At 37.3% G+C, this 20138-nt stretch overlaps 1 protein-coding gene across 1 annotated transcript; it reads right to left on the minus strand.

Moving 5' to 3' along the window:
- LOC143390204 (uncharacterized) lies at positions 1-12927 on the minus strand. Its single transcript, XM_077108208.1, is given in 9 exon segments — positions 1-172; positions 175-213; positions 1968-2122; positions 3791-3914; positions 4646-4727; positions 8412-8570; positions 10161-10295; positions 12016-12659; positions 12798-12927. Coding segments are annotated over 9 exon segments (1539 nt in total). The 3' UTR covers positions 1-101.
- Positions 12928-20138: the final 7211 nt, after the last annotated feature.

Raw genomic sequence — 20138 nt, forward strand, 5'->3', positions numbered from 1 at the left:
TTCTATAGTCATACTTTCTTAAACTATCAAATAAATACATTTAGTAACAATCTACTGCTACTACAGTGTGGCTACAACTGTGAAATAAATAAAATTTAATATCAGACTCCTGAATTTACAATACTGTATTTTTTCACTGATTTCTTCATCCGCTTAATTTTCTTTTTAACACATGATGATCTTGTTTTAAAATATACTGAAAATATCTACAACCTAAAAAATAAAATGAGCAAAAAATTTTAATTCTTATCATCCAAATTTTAAAGTACATGTGTATAGTTTGAAATTTTTGCTTCAACTCTATATATACCAGTATGGCCCACACATATTCTAAGAGCTGCCACCAATAAAATGTATTACTTCACAAAGATGTTTTTGATCCATTATAATTAAGGCATATATTTTAGCTTTTTTCCTTCTCTTTCCCCAAACCCTATAGTGATATACACATCATTATGTATATTTGTACATTAAAGGAATATTCTCCAAGATCAAATTAGTACTACTTCCCTCTCAACTTTAGCTTCTAAGTCACCAAAAAGGCATTATCACAGTCAGAAAAAGGTAAACAAACTACAAAATACACCTCCTTTGTAAATCCACTAGAGATCTTAACTAGCAAAGCAACCAAATAGCTGAATTTCAACCAGAAAAGGTCCCTCCTCAGAGCAAGGGGCCCATCTTGTTTCTCATACAGAATGGGGAGAAAGCTAACATACCCCATTCTAAGCACAAAGCAAAAGCAGACCACAACCAGAATTTGAGTACTGTGGTGTAATGTTGATAACCAGAACAAGAGGGGAAAAAAAGCTCAGCTTTCTAATAGATTCACTCTCTCCACACTAACAACCCAGACAGGAGAGATGTGCCCATTTTCAGGCATAACAACACCTGATATTCCTGGACAACTTCAGAATTCATAAAGCCCTTTGATGTGATGTTCGCTTGATATTTCACAAAGGACAATCCCAGTGTCCAAATCCCTTTGGACAATCCCAAAGTTTAATTGCTTGACCCAAGTCACATGACGAGTAGAGAATGAGAAAGTTAGTCCAGGTCTTTGGACTCCAAATTCATAAAGTAGAAGAAGATAACAAGGGAACTGAAGAATCTCTTTAGGACACCTTAAACTCGCAAGCAAAATATATCTTACTAGTTGTCATCATACACATCATTTCTGTACATTTTGTAGCAGTTTCATTTCAGTACTGGCTAACTTTAATATTTCAGTCGTACAAAGCCGGTACGAGTTTTATTGGCCAAAATATTCCATAAAAAACAGTCAATTTCTCATTCCTTTTAAGAGGACTATTTAGCAAATTAATGGGAGGCATTCTTAAGGAGAATTTTTCTCCTTACAGGAACATTTAAGTGTATATAATACAGATTATTTAAAGAACAATGAGGTATAAAAGAACATTCTTGATTAGTAGACAGTTTCAGTAAACCTATGCAACAAGGCCAAGCAGTCAGTGATTGTGAAACAGTCTTGCATAGTGCATCTTAATGCCCCCAACAACACCCAAGTCAGAGCATGAGAAATAATCACAATCAACAACATGAAAGCACTGTTTCTAACTCTAGGGGATTCCTTATAAGCACATTACCAGTTCCCAACTCATGATCCACTCTTTATTTTTGTTGTTGTTGTTTAGGGGGGTACTGTTGATTGAATGCAGGAATACTCAACCACTGAGCCACATACTCATCACTCATCCCTATTTTTGTATTTTATTTAGAGACAAGGCCTCACTGAGTTGCTTAGTGTCTCGCTTTTGCCGAGGAGGGCTTTGAACTTGCAATCCTCCTGTCTCAGCCTCCAAAGCCACTGGGACTGCAGGCATGCACGCCCAGCTCAACAATTATTTCTTGAGCATCCAGAATCCTTATGGACCACATTAGACAAGTTCTACAATCAAAGAATGGTCATATACAAAAGATAAAATTAAAAGAAATAAAAAATGTACCTTTTCCTAACAGTATTCCAGCTACAAAATCTTTCTCACAGGTCAAATCTGTATCTTCCTTCCAATCAGTTTTTGCCCAAAAGTAGCTGAAGTGAAAGGTTGGCCACCAGCTTTTCCTGGAATTCCATTCTTCTTGAACCCATGCAAGACGATTCCTAAAAACAAAAATGTCAAAAGGGAAGGTCAGTGATGGGGACAAATCTGTACATTAGAATTTGATTTTAGCTATAGGAAGCTATTTCCAGACTAACATCAGCAATAACATAAAATCAAATACTTTTTAATTCTCTTTGATCTCCACATTCTAATGTCCTCTTAACTAAATAGCCAGTTCATTACAGTAAAGCGATGCAGTGATTCTGAAGTAAAAATTCTTTAAATTTCAGATATTCCATTTACTATTGATCTTGAGCAGGTTGCTTAACCTCTGTGATTCTCAATTTCCTTGAGGATAAAAATGATACTTATTTCATGGCATTGTTATTAGGACTAAACTAGTCCAGAAGCAGGTTTCACATAAAGCTCCTTTTACACTATCTGGTACACAGCAAATGTTCAATAAATGCTATCATAATTATTTAAAAGTTACTTTAAAATCTTAAATTATATGCTACCAAAATTTAATTAAAATGAAATTATTATAAAATACATAAATACATGGATCTCACAACTGAAGAGCAATGCTAAATGTTCATCAATAATTTGAGGATATACTTATTTAGCACCTGTATGTCTCCTGTGGCAAACCTTCTGGAAATTTAAAAAGCAAACATTATGTTTCTTGGCTTTCAAAAGCCCCATAGTAGCTGGGTGTGGTGACACACCCCTATAATCCCAGCGGCTCAGAGGCTGAGGCAGGAGGATAGCAATAAGCAACTGGATGAGAGACTTTGTCTCTAAATAATATACAGAATAGGACTGAGGATATGGTTCAGTGGTCAAGTGCCCCCTGAGTTCAATCCCTGGCAAACCCCTCCCCTGCAAAAAAAAAAGGCCCTATGGTTTAGCAGGGGTTTAAACAGTCCTTTATATTTGAAAGGAGTTTACATTGAGTGTACCATCTGAATGCTTGCCCACCCTCCACAAAAATTCATGTTAAAACCTAATCACGGGCTGGGGTTGGGCTCAGAGGTAGAGCGTTTGCCTAGCATGCGTGGGGCACTGGGTTCGATCCTTAGCACCACATAAAAATAAAGATAATTTGTACACCTATAACTAAAAAAATAATAAATATTAAAAACCTAATCACCACTGAAAATAATTAGGACATGAGGAGATGAATCATGACCTAAATTAGTGATCTTTTAAGAGAAGCCCCAGGCAATTGCCTTGCTCCCTTCCACCATAGAAGGAACCCTCTATGAACTGAGAATCTTGTTCTTTATCAGACAATGATACTGCTGGTACCTTCACTTTGGACTTCCTAGCCTCCAGAACTTGTGAAAATAAATTTGTTATATAAAAGCCACCCAAATTATGATATTTTGTTACAGAAACCCAAATAGACTAAGATATACATTTTTTCTCCCGAGATCAGTTTAAGTCTGAAACAAGTTTCCACTTACCCTGGGTACCTTATACAACTAAAATTAATATATAAACAATTTTGTGATATCCTTTATTCTGCCAAAAAATAGGTAAAGTTTTACATATCCAGCTCACAATGGACTTACAAGATGTAGTATTTGATAGTACACAGTATCTGGAGAGAATTGTTGTATGTTAAGTTTGTGACTTTGCATTTTCTAGCTTCTGACACTCAGAAGAAAAGAGCTGAAGAAATCCAAAAGTACAAGCAAATAAATGCTGTGTTTATTACTCACTCCATTAAGAGCTGTCTCAGATATCTAGCCAAATATTTCCATGCAGTTATGTTCTTAGTGCATCCAGCAAAATCCAGGACTCCAAACAATACTTTCAACCCCAATTTATGGAGTTCTTCTTTTTCTGCAACATTCATAACAGTTCAGGTTTAAATAAGGTATTGATTGAAGAAGTGCATAAAGCTAGAAAGGCATGTACAGCTGAAGAAAACAAATTATGTAAGCCTTCTAGTTTGGTTAATGATTTAAAACAATTCATTATGCTCATATTCCTGAAATAAATCAGAAGAACGCTCAATAATATCAAACATGCTAATGAGGTCCAAGTGTTCAGTTTGATCCCTATATTGATTATATGCACTAACTCATATACTATGGAGAACATGAGTTAAAGTCCCTGCCCTATTTTCCCATCTTTGGAACATTCTCTTCCCTTAGGTAAAAAACCGATGCAATCTTTGCACTGATTTATTTGGATTAGTGGACTGATTTTCATTTAAGAAGCATGTTATTTTCTATACTGAAGTTCAGGAGGCATTAAAACAAAGTGAAATTACATAACTTGAAGGCAATTTTCTTTTTCCAATTGGGAACTGATGTTCTATAACAGGAGTAGTCAAACTTCTGTAAAGGGTCAGATAATAAATATTCTAGCTATACTAGTCTCTATTACAACCACTAGTTCTGCCATTATAGTGCAAAAGCAGCTATAGAAAATACATAAATAAATAAGTTCTAATGGAACTGGATTTATAAATACAGGCATGAGGTCAATTTGGCCACTGGGACATAGTTGGTTAATTCCTTGACTATAGCTTATCTGTACAAAGAGGCATAAAACAAAAACTTGTTTACCTGATTTTCTAAGTAACATATGGAATTCTAACATCAGTCTATGGGAGGGTACAATCTGATACAAATTCGGGAAAAAAATAATCTTGTAAGTTATACAAAGACATTTCTCAAATTTCAGCTTATGTTCAAATAAAGCTCTCATTGGTTAATATACTCTCAGTAAGTTATTCAAGGATTTAAAAGATATTTTGCTTTGATCCAATTTTAACTTGGGTATAAAAAGTATTCTCTGTAAAGAATTTTTTAAAATAAAAATCCTGCTAACATGATAGACAAGATTATCAGAAGAAACAGATGGGGAGAATTCTTAATTTGTATCTTATACATAGCTACAATATTTACCACACTTAAAATAATTTATTTTCAGAAGCAAGGACTGGGGGTTGGGGGGGGAGAAATCACACAGAAAATACCAATCAGAAGAGATCACAGATTACAAAGTTTTATATACACATTACATATAAGATATTGTGAAATGCTTTTATATAATACATAAAACAAAAATTCAAAAAGGGGCAACAATTTTGGAGACTGGATTTAGGAACACAATACCCTAAAGTTATTTGGGTAAACAATTTAACAATTTTTTTAAAGTATTTATTTTTTGTTTTAGGTGGATACAATATCATTTTTTATGTGGTGCTGAGGATTGAACCCAGTGCCTCACACATGCTAGGCAAGCACTCTATCACTTGAGCCACAACCCCAGCCCACAATTTAACAATTCTTCTACACAACAGGAACAAATTTACAGGTTTTCCTCTCTGAAAACAAGGACTATTTTTATGAATATACAAAACCCCAAAATTTTAAATTATTTCTCATTTCAATACACATAATACTAAACAAATTCACTGTCTACTTTCCAAAGTACTTTGAACTTAAAATGAAATAATTCCCAACAAAACAGAAAATAGTTTGTTAACTTCTCTTAATAATTTGTAAAAATTTAATCAACCAGGTTCAATAATAAAGATCAACATACCCGTATCAGAGAATATTATTAAAACTTGGTTCCTACCAAAATTACATTGTATACGGCTCAAGTCACTTAGTTTTAACTTTTTAATTGAAATGTATGTACTAGAAAGGTATAAGTCCTATGACACTGAATAAATCATCACAAAATTTAACACACCCAGGTGACCAGTACCCAGATCAAATAAAAGACCATCAGAATTATAAAATTTCTCCATCAGAAAGATTCCTAGGAAAACTGGGAATGGAACCACCATTTGACCCAGCTATATCCCACTCTGGTTTATACCCTGCCTTTTCCAAGACTCCGATTACAGTATACTATAGACACACAGTCACATCAATTTTTATAGTAGCACAATTCACAATTAGCTACATTGTGGAACCAAGCTAAATGCCCTTCAGTAGATGAATGGATAAAGAAAATGTGGTATATACACACACACACACAATGGAATATCACTCAGCATTAAGAGAGAATAAAATCATGGCATTTTCAGGTAAATGGATGGAGTTGGAGAACATCATGCTAAGTGAAGTAAGCCAATCTCAAAAAAACAAATGCCAAATGTTTTCTTTGATATGAGGATGTTGATCCACAATAGGGAGAGGTGGTGGGAGCATGGGAGGAATGGAGGGACTTTAGATAGGGCAAGGGGAGGGGAAGGGAAGGGAGGGCGTATGGGGGTAAGAAACACAGAGGAATAAGATGGACATCATTACCCTAAGTATATGTATGAAGACACAAATGGTGTGACTCTACTTTGTGTACAACCAGAGATATGAAAATCCTGCTTTATATGTGTAATATGAATTAAAATGCATTCTTCTGTCATATATAACAAAATAAATAAATATATATTTTTTAAAAATTTCTCCATCAACTTTAGAAAATTCTTAGCCATTTACTGTTCAAATACATATATATTTTTATTATTATTTGTTTTTCTCCCATTTTCTGCCTCCTCCAAAACTTCAATTAAAGGTATCAGATGTTTTCACCAAGTCCCCAATACAATCTTTTTTTTTAATTTTTATTTTTTTTTTTTAGTATTTTTAGTTTTAGGTTGGCACAATGTCTTTATTTTATATTTGTGTGGTGCTGAGGATTGAACCCAGTTCCTCATATATGCTAGGCAAGCGCTCTACCACAGAGCCACAAACCCAGCCCCCAATACAATCTTTTTTGCACTCTCCACCCTTTTTTGCTCTGTCCTTTAGGCTGCTTTTTCTACACATTACACTAACCCTCTCTTTTGTCATACCCAATCTGCTATTAAACCCAACAATTTGAGCTCTTAGATCCCAATACTGTACTTCTCAAAAGGAAAACAGCATTTCTCCCTAAGTCTATCTTGTCTTAAGAATAAATGTTCACCCTACTGATTTCCTAATCGACTTTTAAAAGAAGACTAACAGATAAGAATTTCTGTTAGTCATCTGTATAGGCTGAAAAGAACCTTTCTTCTTTCTTCTCTAAAACAGCAGATTAAAAACTGACCACTAAATATATAAAGGACTACTATAGGAGATGGGGGTGCAGTTTACAGCACCCATAGTATATCTGAGGCCCTGTGCTTAATCCTGACACACAAATTTCTACAATTCAATACACCAAAACCAAACAATCCAATTCAAAAAAGGGCAAAGGACTTGAATACTTGGAACAGACATCTCTTCAAAGATGATAAATGGCCATAAAAAGATATCCTAGCATCACAAGCCATTATTATGAGACACCACACTACTGGAATACAATACTACTAGAATAGCTACTATCAAAATTAAAAAAAGTTAAGAGTTGGCAACAATGTAGAAAAACTAAAAATCTCATGCATTGTTGGAAGAAATGTAAAACAGACATAACTAAAATGGCTACAACCCCCCCAAAATATAGAATATCAAACAATATCGAATGTTGGACAGGATGTAGAGAAGCTGAACTCTGAAACATAGATGGTGGGAATGTTAATGGTACAATCAATCACTTCAAAAAACAGCTGATGATTTCTTAAGAAGTTAAATATCTATTTTCCTTACTCAGCAATTACACAGCTACCCAAGAAAAACAAAAATATGTGTGCACTCACAGAAATACACGAATGTTCTTAGCAACATTATTCATAACAGTCAAAAAGCCAAATGTTCATCAAAAATTTAATGTATAAAAATGAAGTATTACTCAGCATTAATAAATTGCTAAAACAACATCATGGCAAAAACTCAACAACATGCTGAGTAAGAGAAGCCAGACACCCTCCACAAACAAAAAAAAAAAAGTATAAAACTAAGATTACATTCATATGAAAATCCAGAAAAGATAAAATTAATCCATGATTTCAAAAAGCAGACCAGTGACTGCCTGAAGGCAGGAATATGTGGGTAATGGGTTGTGAAATAAAGAACTTTTGGGAGTGACAGTAATGCTTTATATTATATTATTATGAAAGTAACATGGATATATGTTAAGACATATCCAAGCATATGCTTGCAATAAGTACACTTACTATATATAAGTTAAATTTCAATCGTTGATTTAAAAAAAAATGCAGAATTCTCCAACTAGAGTGGCAAAGGGTTTCTAAAACACAGATCCTCTCTCCTTAGAAGTAGAGTGTCTTCCTAGAGCCTGCAGAGGGAGCAACTTTCTCTGTATACCTAAGCATACTATTCATACAATGTCATTTTCTATGAGTGCTATAATATAAAAAGTTAGAAAACAATAACCCCGAAATGTCTGAACATAAACCTCCAAAACTGTTCAAATAGTGAAATAAAAAATCTATACCTTAAGCCCACTTAACAGTTTCGCTCTTGGTGCCTTTTCCTTCTTAAGAAAATTGTATAAGTATACATGGGCATTCGGATTTGATGGGAACTTTTCATCATAAGCATAATTAGTAAGTATCTTTCGGGCTTCATCTTGATCACCATAGAATTCCAACATCTATATAAAATAAGTTATAATATCTTAGCTGAATTTTATAAGATACAAAAGATAATACACAACTTCATTGCTGAGTACAAAATTGACAAATAGTACCAGAGAAGGAACATGCTTCCACTAGCATATATGTTACATCATCTATGAAAAAAATCACCTTAAAATAGAACACTATAAAGTTCATTTTTCCTTGTGCTATTTTGTTACTGAAAAAAAAAATAGTAATTTCAACATAAGAACTATTCCTATAAGAAATTCATGGCCTCAAAGCAAGAATATATATAATTTGGGGGTGGGGGGACAGGGATCGAACTCAGGGGAACTCGACCACTGAGACACATCCCCATCCCTATTTTGTATTTTATTTAGAGACAGGGTCTCACCTGTCTCTGCTTCACACCCTGCCTTTGCTGAGGCTGCTTTGAACTTGTGATCCTCCTGCCTCAGCCTCCCCAGCTGCTGGAATTACAGGAGTGTAATCCCACCTCACCCAGCTTCATAGCAAAAATATTAATGACTAAAATATGATGCTTACTAACCTCAGTGCCCCATTAATAACTTCAGTCACAAAAGAGTGCATAACAATTATAGCTTCTTCCATTTTGTTTCCATCTTTTCATGTTCAGCACTTTAAGTACTCAAATTTTCAAAGAATGATTTATTTTGAAAATTTATTCCTATTTTTCAGTATCAAAGCCCTCTGACAAATGACTTTTTTTAAAAATATATTTTTTAAAAAAATATTTTACACAATACCATTATTTTATATATTTACTATTTTTTAAATGTGGTGCTGAGGATCGAACCCAGTACCTCACACATGCTGAGCAAGCACTCTACCACGGAGCTATATCCACTGCCCACAAATGGCCTTTTTACAATGACTGTGAGATGATAGAGAATCTTCATAAACTTTCTAAAAGCCATTATTCTTCATCTCATATATTGTGACCTAGATTCAGGTTTTTTGTTCACTTCTTTTTATATCCCACCAAATCATAAAAGATCTTTCAGCTTTTAAGCTCAACAAGAATAATACAGAACAGACACTTCCAATTATATTGTTATTTACTTTGTAGATATTTGGCTATCTTTCAGGCTTCATCTTGATCACCATTTGGTGATCAGTCATTTGGTGAAGGCCCAGACAGTTTATCCATTAATGAAAAAAAAGTAACATCAACAGCTTATTAATAAACAAAATGCTAGGTGCAGTGATGCACACCAGCAATCCCAGCAGCTTGGGAGGCTGAGGCAGGACAGAGTTCAAAGCCAGCCTCAGCAAAAGCGAGGTGTTAGCAATTCAGTGAGACCCTGTCTCTAAATACAAAAAAGAACTGGGGATGTGGCTCAGTGGTTGAGTGTCCCTGAGTTCAATCCCTGGTACCTGCCACCACCTCCTCCCCACAAAAAACCCGAATTATTTAGACCAAGAAAGAAATATGCCATACTCTTTTTCTATTTATTTAGTTAGATTTACATTTTTTTCCCATTAAATTTCCTCCTGATCAATAAAGATAATTAGGCATGCAATCTCTGCATAGGCTTAAGACAAAAATAAAACCAATACAATTTTATGAAAAGTCTACTTACCTCTACATAACTCTTCACAAAAGGGTCCCAAACTCCAGGAGTTTTAATCAATCCACAAATATTTACAGATGTCTTCCAGCTGTCACTGAGCATACTTTGGGTTGCTGAACTGTATGCATAATCATTTTCATCTGCCTGAAGATAAAAAATTTTTTAAAGTCATTTGGTGAAGGCCCAGAGTTCAATCCCCAGCATCACAAAAAAAAAAAAGAGAGAGAGAAAAGTCGTTTAGTATTGAGAACTTCTGTTAAGACAATAGTAAACTGAGCTATTGTTAAAAGATAATACATCATGCTCAAGTGGGATCTATTCTAGGAATGCAAGGTTGGATTAACAACTGAAAATCTATTAATGTAAATAAAGATCTACTGATCTAAACCAAATGAGTAGACCAAAGAACAAAAACCACATGATCATCTTGTGACCATCGACAATCTAGGAACTTTCCACAATCTGATTAAACAGCATCTATGAAAAACCTACAGCAAACATGAAATTTAATAGTGAAAGATTGGATGCTTTTTTCCCTAAAATCAAGAACAAGATAAGAATGTCCCCTCTTACTATTTCTATTCATTATACTGGAGGTTTTAGCTAGGGCTTACAGCAAATTATAGAAAAGACATCTAGACTGAAAAGGAAAACTATATTTTCTGTCCAGAAAATTCTAAAATTCCATTAAAAATTTATTAGAATTAATAAATGAATTCATCAATGTTGCCAGGTACAAGATAAATACAATAAATGAATTTACAATGAAGAAGCAAACAATAAAATTAGGAAAACAATGCCATTTGTAAAGGCATCAAAAACTAAAAATAAAAGGTGTACGTTTTAAAAAAGAGATGAAAAGTTCCATCTGAAAAGTAATATTGTTGAAACAAATTTCAAAAGACCCAAATAAATATAAAGACACCTCAGATACATAGGTTGGAAGACTACTATTGTTAAACTAGTCTACAGAGTCCTATAATTTGTATCAAAAGCGCAGGTAATCTTTTTGTATAAATGGATAAGCTAACTATAATTTATATGAAAATCCCAGGGACTGAGAATAGAATAAAAAATTTTTAAAAAGAACAAAGTTGGAAGATTCATACCATGACTTTACAAATTCATTACAAAGCTACAGTAAGCAAGACAGTATGATATAGGTGTAAGGACGAAAATACATAGATCAATGACAGAAAACTGAGTGTACAGGAACAACACCTTCATGTTTATGGTATCTGATTTTCAAGAAGGGTACCGAGACAATTCAGTAAGAAAATACTTGTTTTCAACAACTATGTTGGCACAACTGGACATTCACATGCATAATAATTTAGTTAGATTGTTTCCTAACTCATATAACACACAAGAATTAACTCAAAATAGATTAAAGACTTAAATGCTAGAGTTAAAATTATAAAACTCTTGTAAGTGAAAATCTCTGTGTCCTTGAAGTGGGCAATGGTTTCTTGGATATGCCAACAAAACCACAAGCAACAAAAGCAAAAACACATAATTGGACTTCAAAAAAAAAAATTGTGTTTCAAAGGACATCAGCAAGAAAGTAAAAAGGCAATCTACAGAATAGGAGAAAATATCTCCTATTAAGAGATTTCTATTAAGTTTATCTATTAAGAGACTTCTGTCTAGAATATATAAAGAACTCATGACCCAATAACTAAAAATTAATGGTTTAATCAAAGTATATGCAAAAGATATAAATATAAATTTCTCCAAAGGCATACAAATGTCTCACAGGCACACGAAAAGAGCTCAACATAATTAGTCCCTATAGAAATGCAAATCAAAACCATATATACCATGGACTTTAGTACCCTTCCATTGATAATGGTGGTAATTTAACATAGTGCAGCGAATTTTCAAGAAACGGGTACTGCAGGTCGGCATGTTTTCGGTTAGTGCCCAGCACCTGAGGCTGCGCGGAGCGTGGGTGGCGCTCCTCCAGCCCCAGGGCCGCACCTGGAGAGGCCTCGCACCAGGGAGGGGCCGGCAGGCTGAGCAGCCCCTGAGCTTGTCGGCAATGGTACCCTTGCACTCCCCAGGGTGCTAACTCCCAGCACCACACACGTGAGCTGAGGGGCGACATGGCCTCGCTGTCACGTTCCTGGCAGGAAGACGTCCCGCCGCCGCCGGGGGCTCCAGGCACACAAAGGGGAATGTTCGCCTCCCGTCCTGGCATAAACGGGCTGTCTACCCGCAGGACCCGTGGCCCTCCAGCTCCTGACCTTCTGACCCAAAAGCGCTGGGTCAGAGCCCCACGTGGGGAGGCCACGGGCCAGACGGAGACGCGCGCCGCCCAGCACTCACGAGCCTCGGGCACATTCTGAGGTGGGTGCCTGGGACCCAGACCCCTAAGCGACCCTGCAGCACCGCGGTCATGCACGGCATCTTGGGAGGGCCCCCGCCCGGACGCCATCGCGGCCCCACCGGCCACAGCTGAAGCGGGCGCGCGGCGTCCAGCAGCGCTTTCGTCATGTTGCCGAGCACCTCCGGAGAACAGGAAAACAATGTGGGTCCCCTGAGCACGGCAGCTCCGTCGGCAGCAGCCCGTGGGAAAGCGAAAAGGAAGGCCTACTTATTTTCCAGCGGCTGAAACGCTCCTGGCGCTGGCGAATCTGCCACTACCGTCGCTGAAAGTGCGGCCCCCCTGCCGGAAGTCGAGCTTCCTCCATTTTGTGGCCCGCCATGGCGGCCATGTTAAGGTTGCGGCCAGGATGCGGCGCCTTTGACTGAGGGGGTAAGCCAGGCAAGCCATCGGGACATCGCGCAGAGCAGCACCCGCTGGGAAGCCAGGGACGCTGTCATGTACGGCGTGGGCGGAGGCGCGCCAAGCCCGAGAGGAATGGCCGCGCGAAGGAGGAGGCCCTGCCGGTGGCGCCCTCGGCGGGGACAGTGAGCGGAGCTGCTGGTGTTCGGCTATGCCTGCAAGCCGTTCTGGACGACAAGCGTGCCCTGTCCCAGGAGCAGGGACAGCACCTCATCCCCTGGATGGGGGACCACAAGCTCCTATCGACAGGTCGGTCGCACCCCCCACCCGCGCCCCTCCGCCCTCCCCTCCCCCGCCGCGGGTCCGCCTGGCATGGGGGGGGGGCGGGGATCGCATCGCCAGCCCCAGGGCTCAGGCTGCAGCCGGCTTGACGCCAATCGCTGAAGGGATCCTCTCTGCCGCGCCCAGCGCCCCGGGCGGCCGCCGGCCACTACGCGCGGTGGAGCCATGGGGTCGGCGGCACTCGGCGCCGTGTGGCGGCCACCGGGAGGCCCCGCGCGGCTGACACCCTGCCTCAGCGGCGTCCCTGGGGCTGGGCCGCCGCGGGTTCTCTTCCAGTGTCACCGCCTGAGCCGGCAGAGGGCTGGCTGGCGGCAGAGTGTGTGGTTGGAAAGGGCTACGTACGTGCTGTAGGGTGTTTGATCCCCGCTCGCTTCCCTCCCTCTCCCCGGGGTGCTGGGATGTCCCTGCCGCTCGGGCAACACTACTTGTGGGGCCCGGACTGAAAGGCTAACTGTGGAATAGTCTCTCCGAGTGAAGGAAGCCTTCCTTTGAGATGATTAGAACTGGATTCTGCAAAGCCCTGGAACCTGACTGTAGGGATGACCTCTGAGCTGCCCAGAATGGACACAGTAATGACCAAATAGGCTTTTTTCCGTCCCTGATATTTCCATTTGGAGGTAGAGCTAGTAAACAAGGACTCCGAGAAGGGAGGGTTGCAGATCAGATTGGCTCTGGATCCAGAGCTCTGCTCAGACGTGCTGTGCCTTTGAACTGCCATTTCTATGGAACGATGTTGCCTGAGCTCTTGGGCTTGCTTTCCAAAGTGTGACTTGTAATGTGCATTATTAAAGTTCGGTGAGCGCTGGTGTCTCAGCTTTTCATGCAGTTTCCATGTCATTCTGTACATGATTTGACTTAGATCTCTCAAGACTGGCAAACACTACACATGTAATGTGTAATATTTTTAAATAATAATTTGCATTTGTAAGTTAAGGAGGTTTACATTAAAATAAATCTAATTTTAAATTTTAATAAAATGCAAAAATAAATAAATAAATAAAATAGTGCAGCTATTTCGGAAAACAATCTAGTGCTCCTTCCAAAGGTTAAACATAGTTATATAATCCAGAAATCTCACTCTTAGGAACATATTCAAGAAAAATAAATCTGAACATAAATATTCACAGCAATATTATTCAAAAAGTAGAAACCACCCAAATGTCGATCAATTGATAAACATGGAATGGTTTAATGTGGTATCTCTATACAATGGCATGTTATTCAACAACAAAAAGGAATGAAATACAGTTACTTGCAAACTTAAAATCATTATGCTAAGTGAGCACATATTGTATAGATGGTTCCACTTGCATGAGATTCCCAGAATACATAAATCTCTAAAGACAGAGAGTAGATTAGTGGTTGCCTAGAAGCTTATGAAGAAATGGAGAATTCAGGGTTTCTTTCTGGGGTGATGAAAATGTTCCAAATTTAATGGTGGTGATGATTACTGGGCAACTTTATGAATATATTAAAAACTATATGCTTTAAGTGGGTATATTTATGTGGCATATAAACTATTTTCTCAATTTTCAATAAAGCTATTATTTTCTTAAAAAATATATGAGACCACTATACCCAATAAACTAGCAGATATAAAAAAAATTCTGAAATTAACAAATGTTAAGGAACATACTGACAAAAGAAAACCCTAATCAGATTACCAGTGGAATATAAATTGGTACTACTTTGGAAAGAGTTTAGCATATTATATATTGCCATGGTTTTTGTTGCCCAAAGACACACTATGATTACTGGCTTGGGCCTCAGTGTGGTGCTATGGGAGATGAAAACAGTGGGGGATGGAGCTCTTCCAAATGGATTTCAGGACTGTTTTTTCTAGTTCTGGAAAAATGACACTTATTATTATTATTATTATTTTAAATATATATGACAACAGAATGCATTACAATTCATATTAAATATATAGAGCACAGTTTTTCATATCTCTGGTTGTATACAAAGTATGTTCACACCAATTTGTGGGTATTTTGATGGGAATTGCATCAAATCTGTATGTTGCTCATAAAACCAATTTCAAACATATACAATCATATTAGTAGTGATTTTAGTGTCCAAAAAGATATCTACTAAACAATAATTACTGGGCTGGTTTGGTGACTTGTAGTCCTAACTACTCAGAAGGCCAAGCCAGGAGGATTGCTTGACTCCAGGAGTTGGAGATCAGGTTAGGCAACATAGCAAGACCCCCATCTTAAAAATAATAATAATTACTGATGTCAAAACACATCTCAATCATTATGATAGTCACTAACTCTTCAGTTTTTTCCTTGAAACTCTAATATACAATTAGTGAATGTCAATTTAGGACTAATTGTGCTGTTTTATAGAGGAGAAAGTTGATTATAATGGTAAATGAAATCAGCTATCATGAAGTGATTTGTGTTTATTTAATTACAATTATCATGCTGATTACTCTACATATTAAGTCTCTACCTATAGTCCCCTAGGTGCTAATTTTAAAAACATGAGTTTTCATTAAAAATAAGAAAATAAACCCCTCCATATGCATTTCAATAATTCAAATTGTATCATAATTTGACTATTAACACAAAGGAAAATCAATGCAACTAATTCAGATTTAAATTTAAGATTACACAGTGCAAAGGAGGGAATAGTCTTGGAAAGGGAAGTAGAAAAATGTAAGATCCCTCTTAGATGTCAGAAAAAATAAATTCAAAAATGCGATTTTTTTTAAAGGTAGTGTTAACTTGAAGTGGAAAACAAAAAGCAAAAAACCTTTGAAGCAAAGTCAGTTGTGTTTACAAGGGCCTTTGGGTTTCTTTGATGTTTTAGTGCTTCTGGTTTTTAAAATGTTGATTTGTGGAGGATTGAGGGGATTGAATCTAGGTGCTTAACCACTGATCCACATCACCAGACCTTTTTTACATTTTTTATTTTGAGATAGGGAATCCATAATTACTAAAGGCCTTGCTAAATTGCTGAGGATGACTTTCAACTCAAGATCCTCCTGCCTCAGCCTCCAGAGCCACTGGGATTACAGTGTGCATCATGAAGCCAGGCCTTAAATGTTGATTTTATAATCCTTTCTTTTTAGCTGATAAGAGAAATTACAAAATACAGAATACTTGCAAACTACAAAATATAGGATACTTACAACTAAAGGTGCTTTGTTAAATGATCAGAGTTTAACTTAAGTTTCAAGCAGTGACTCTCAAACTGGGAGAGTGATACTATCTTATCAAGAGAAGTTTAGAAATGCCTGGGGGCATTTTGTTGTTGTTTCACCATGACTGAGGAAACTACTAACATTTTTTGGCCAGGCCCATAGATAGTATATAACCTTCAGCTAGAAGGAAGAGTCCAAACCAAAGTACCAATAGAGTTCTATCAAGAAACCCTGGTGCAAAGAAGTAATCTACCAAGGTCTCTTACTTAACTGCAAGGAAAACAGTTGCAGTTAAGTAAGAGAACAGAGCAGGTGCCGGGTGCAGTGCTGCATGCCTGTAATCCCAGTGGCTCTGGAGTCTGAGGCAGGAGGATCCTGAGTTCAAAGCCAGCCTCAGCAAAAATAAGGCGCTAAACAATTCAGTGAGACCCTATCTCTAAATAAAATACAAAATAGGGCTGGAGATGTGGCTCAGTGGTCTAGAGCCCTTGAGTTCAATCCCTGTTACCAAAGAAAAATAGACCACCCAGGTTACTTGTTTGTACCAGTAGGTCTACCTAAAACAAAAAGGAATTTTATGTAGTCAAATTGTTTTATTATCCATTTAAATATAATTCTTTATTTCTTTGTTTGTCAAGAAGTAAATATAATTAAGGTAAAAATGAAAAATAATAAAAGAATGACAAGTGTAGGAACCTAATGATGACTTACACTTTTTGATTACAGACTTGAGATTCATCTGAAATGACAATGCAATCCCTAGCTATTGCAACAGAAATCTTAACCTCTGAGTGAAAAAAAAAAAAGAGGGATGTTGAGATACCTTCAATCATCTTTTCTCACTTCTGCGTAAGTACCAAGAGAGGTTGGCCAAAAATATTTTAAAACCTAAAACATACTTTTAAACTTGGCTTTTCTTTAAAATAAGTGCAAATATATGATATGGCCTAGTGTTAATTTACAATCCCTACTTTCTTATGCTGCGACTGTCTTTAAATGTGCCCAGTTTGAACTGAGATGTGCCATAAGTCAGATATCAAAGACTTATTATGAAGAGTGTAAAATAACAGTTATATTTTTATTTTGATTACAAGTTAAAAGGATGACATTTTGAATATATTGAATTATGTAAAATGCATTATTAAATGAAGCTCATCTGTCTTACTTTTTAAAATATGACTTCTAGAAAATTTAATTTACATGTAGAGTTAATATTATATTTCTATTGGTGGTTCTAAGGAATCAGTGAGAAATAAGAGAAAGATCATGTTCAGATTCTCTATTTCATCATTTGGGTTTGATGTCATTCACTGATCCTCTTATGTATTCCAAATCATTTCAAATTTCATGTGAATTTGGGTAAGACTGAGCTTTCATACTAATCGCAGAGAACTTACTTTCCCATATATGTTTGATCAGTGTCCCCCACTGAGTATAGTCTTCATAATAGTGTTTATGATCCTGTTTCTAATTTTATACTGCATGCATCAGTTAAAATGCTGAAGATTCAGGAGGGCTTGCTTTGCTTCAATGTATGCTCTGGTAGACTATATGTTATCCCAAAGAACATATTTTCTCCTCCACTCTCCCTGTCTCCTCCAAGAGGTGCTTGTGATCTTCCAAGCACACTTTGGTAGGATGTTATCAGCCTTACTTTGTTTCAGTGAGAAAAGAACAGTTTCCAGAGTAGGCACTATCTAAAAATGGCTCCTTAGTGATGAAAGCATTTATTGCCAAGACTTTTGTTGCTTTGTCAATTGTCTATATTGGCTGTAACAGCCAGGATTTTGCTGTTTAATTATTTAAACCACATAAATGGGCAATCTTTCATATATTATCTCATTTTCTTCTTAAAAAATAAACTATACAATTTTAACTTTGACCAATATTTGTATAGATAAAATATCTGAGACTCAGAAAAGTTAATGATTTGCCTATAGTCACACAATTAGACTTCTGACTCTTACTACAATCCTTTTGGCTATATTCCTTATTTCTGCTGTTGTTCTGGTAAGGAAGTAATTTATATTTCTGAAAACTAAATGGATCAAGCCAAACAGTGCGGGGCTGGGGATGTGGCTCAAGTGGTAGCATGCTTGCCTGGCATGTGTGTGGCCCAGGTTCGATCCTCAGCATCACATACAAACAAAGATGTTGTGTCTGCTGAAAACTAAAAAATAAATATTAAAAAAAAAGCCAAACAGTGCACTGTGGAAATTGAGATGTATAGGCCATATGTCCCCAATATCTGTTCTGCATTTATTTCAACACACCAAATATTTGACCTCCATGAAAAGAATGCCAAGGTAAATTAGGCAGAACCAGAAACAGGAACTCATATACATGCCATATATTAGTGGCAATTTCAGATGTTTGAGTTTCTTTCTTTGTACAGTTGAAAGTGGAATAATATTTGTCAGGGCTAGACAAACAGTAGATGCTGGCAGAAGACCTTGCCTTGTATATGACTCACTCCCATTAGTACAGTACACTTCGACGTGACTTTTTAATTGTGGGGAATGCCTCAGCCCTACTGGTCATGCCCAGCCTAAACCTCCATCTTCCCTGGATTTAAGGACAAGATACTTGTTTAAATTTCACTTAAGTTATATGATCCCTTTACTTAAAGTCTAATATTTTCTGCATTTTTATTCTATTAAGTCTAAATCCTTATGCTTGATTTTCAAGGAATTTCATAATCTGACCTAAGCACACAAATATGTCATCCTTTATAGAATCCTTTTCTCTTAGCAAAATGAGGTGTCCTTACTGTCCTTTAAACATATTTCTTTCTGCTGAGTCTTTCTTATGCTGTTTAATTCACTTGCCTTTTATTCTCTTTTTAGAATCTGAATCCTATGTACTTATCCAGGTCTAACTCAAATCCCAAGACTCATCTCTTACTTTTAACTCTTTAGTGTTTACAATTTGTACCAAAATACATTTCAGCATTTATTTTGTGGCAGGGTAGGGCCCTTGCCACCCTCCCACTACACTAACTCTTACCAAAGAGGAAACTGGTGTTACCAAGAAAGAGTTGTTTATTTTTTAGGAGTTCCCAGTCTCGAGATTATAATGAGGATCTAGAGTCACCTCCACCCTTGTAGATAGATCCAAGATTGGGGTCCTTAGGCACAGGTGTAAAGGTTGATCCATTGCCTAAACCTCTTACACTGGCACAGAAGATGATGTACACACACACACACACACACACACACACACACCAAAACTCAGAAAGGAAGGAAGGAAGGGAGGGAGGAAGGGAGGGAGGGAGGGAGGGAGGGAGGGAGGGCAGGGAAAGAAGGAAGGAGACCCTTTGAAATCCATTGAGAAATGATATTGTTCTGGTCAACCTGAGAGAAAATGGATATTTGTTGTTATTTTCTGACTTACCATATTGTGACCAAGCATAGTGCTCTTATTTTTATTAATTTTTTACTAAGACCTTTACTATGATTCCCCTGGTTTATAACTTTCTACCTTTAAATATAACTGAATCTGCTGGGAGGTGGTGGCAGAGTCTGTAATCCCAGATATTTAGGAGGCTGAGGCTGGAGGATCGCAAGTTTGAGGTAAACTTGGGGAACTCAGCCAGACTCTGTTTCAAAATAAAAACTAAACTGGGCATGGTGGCACACACCTGTAATCCCAGCGGCTCAGAATGGTGAAACAGGAGAATTGGGAGTTCAAAGCCAACCTTAGCAACTTAATGAGGCCCTGAGTAACTCAGTGGGACCTATGTCTAAATAAAATACAAAAGAGGGCT

Source organism: Callospermophilus lateralis, unplaced genomic scaffold (assembly GCF_048772815.1).
Source record: "Callospermophilus lateralis isolate mCalLat2 unplaced genomic scaffold, mCalLat2.hap1 Scaffold_199, whole genome shotgun sequence".
Classification (NCBI taxonomy): domain Eukaryota; kingdom Metazoa; phylum Chordata; class Mammalia; order Rodentia; family Sciuridae; genus Callospermophilus; species Callospermophilus lateralis.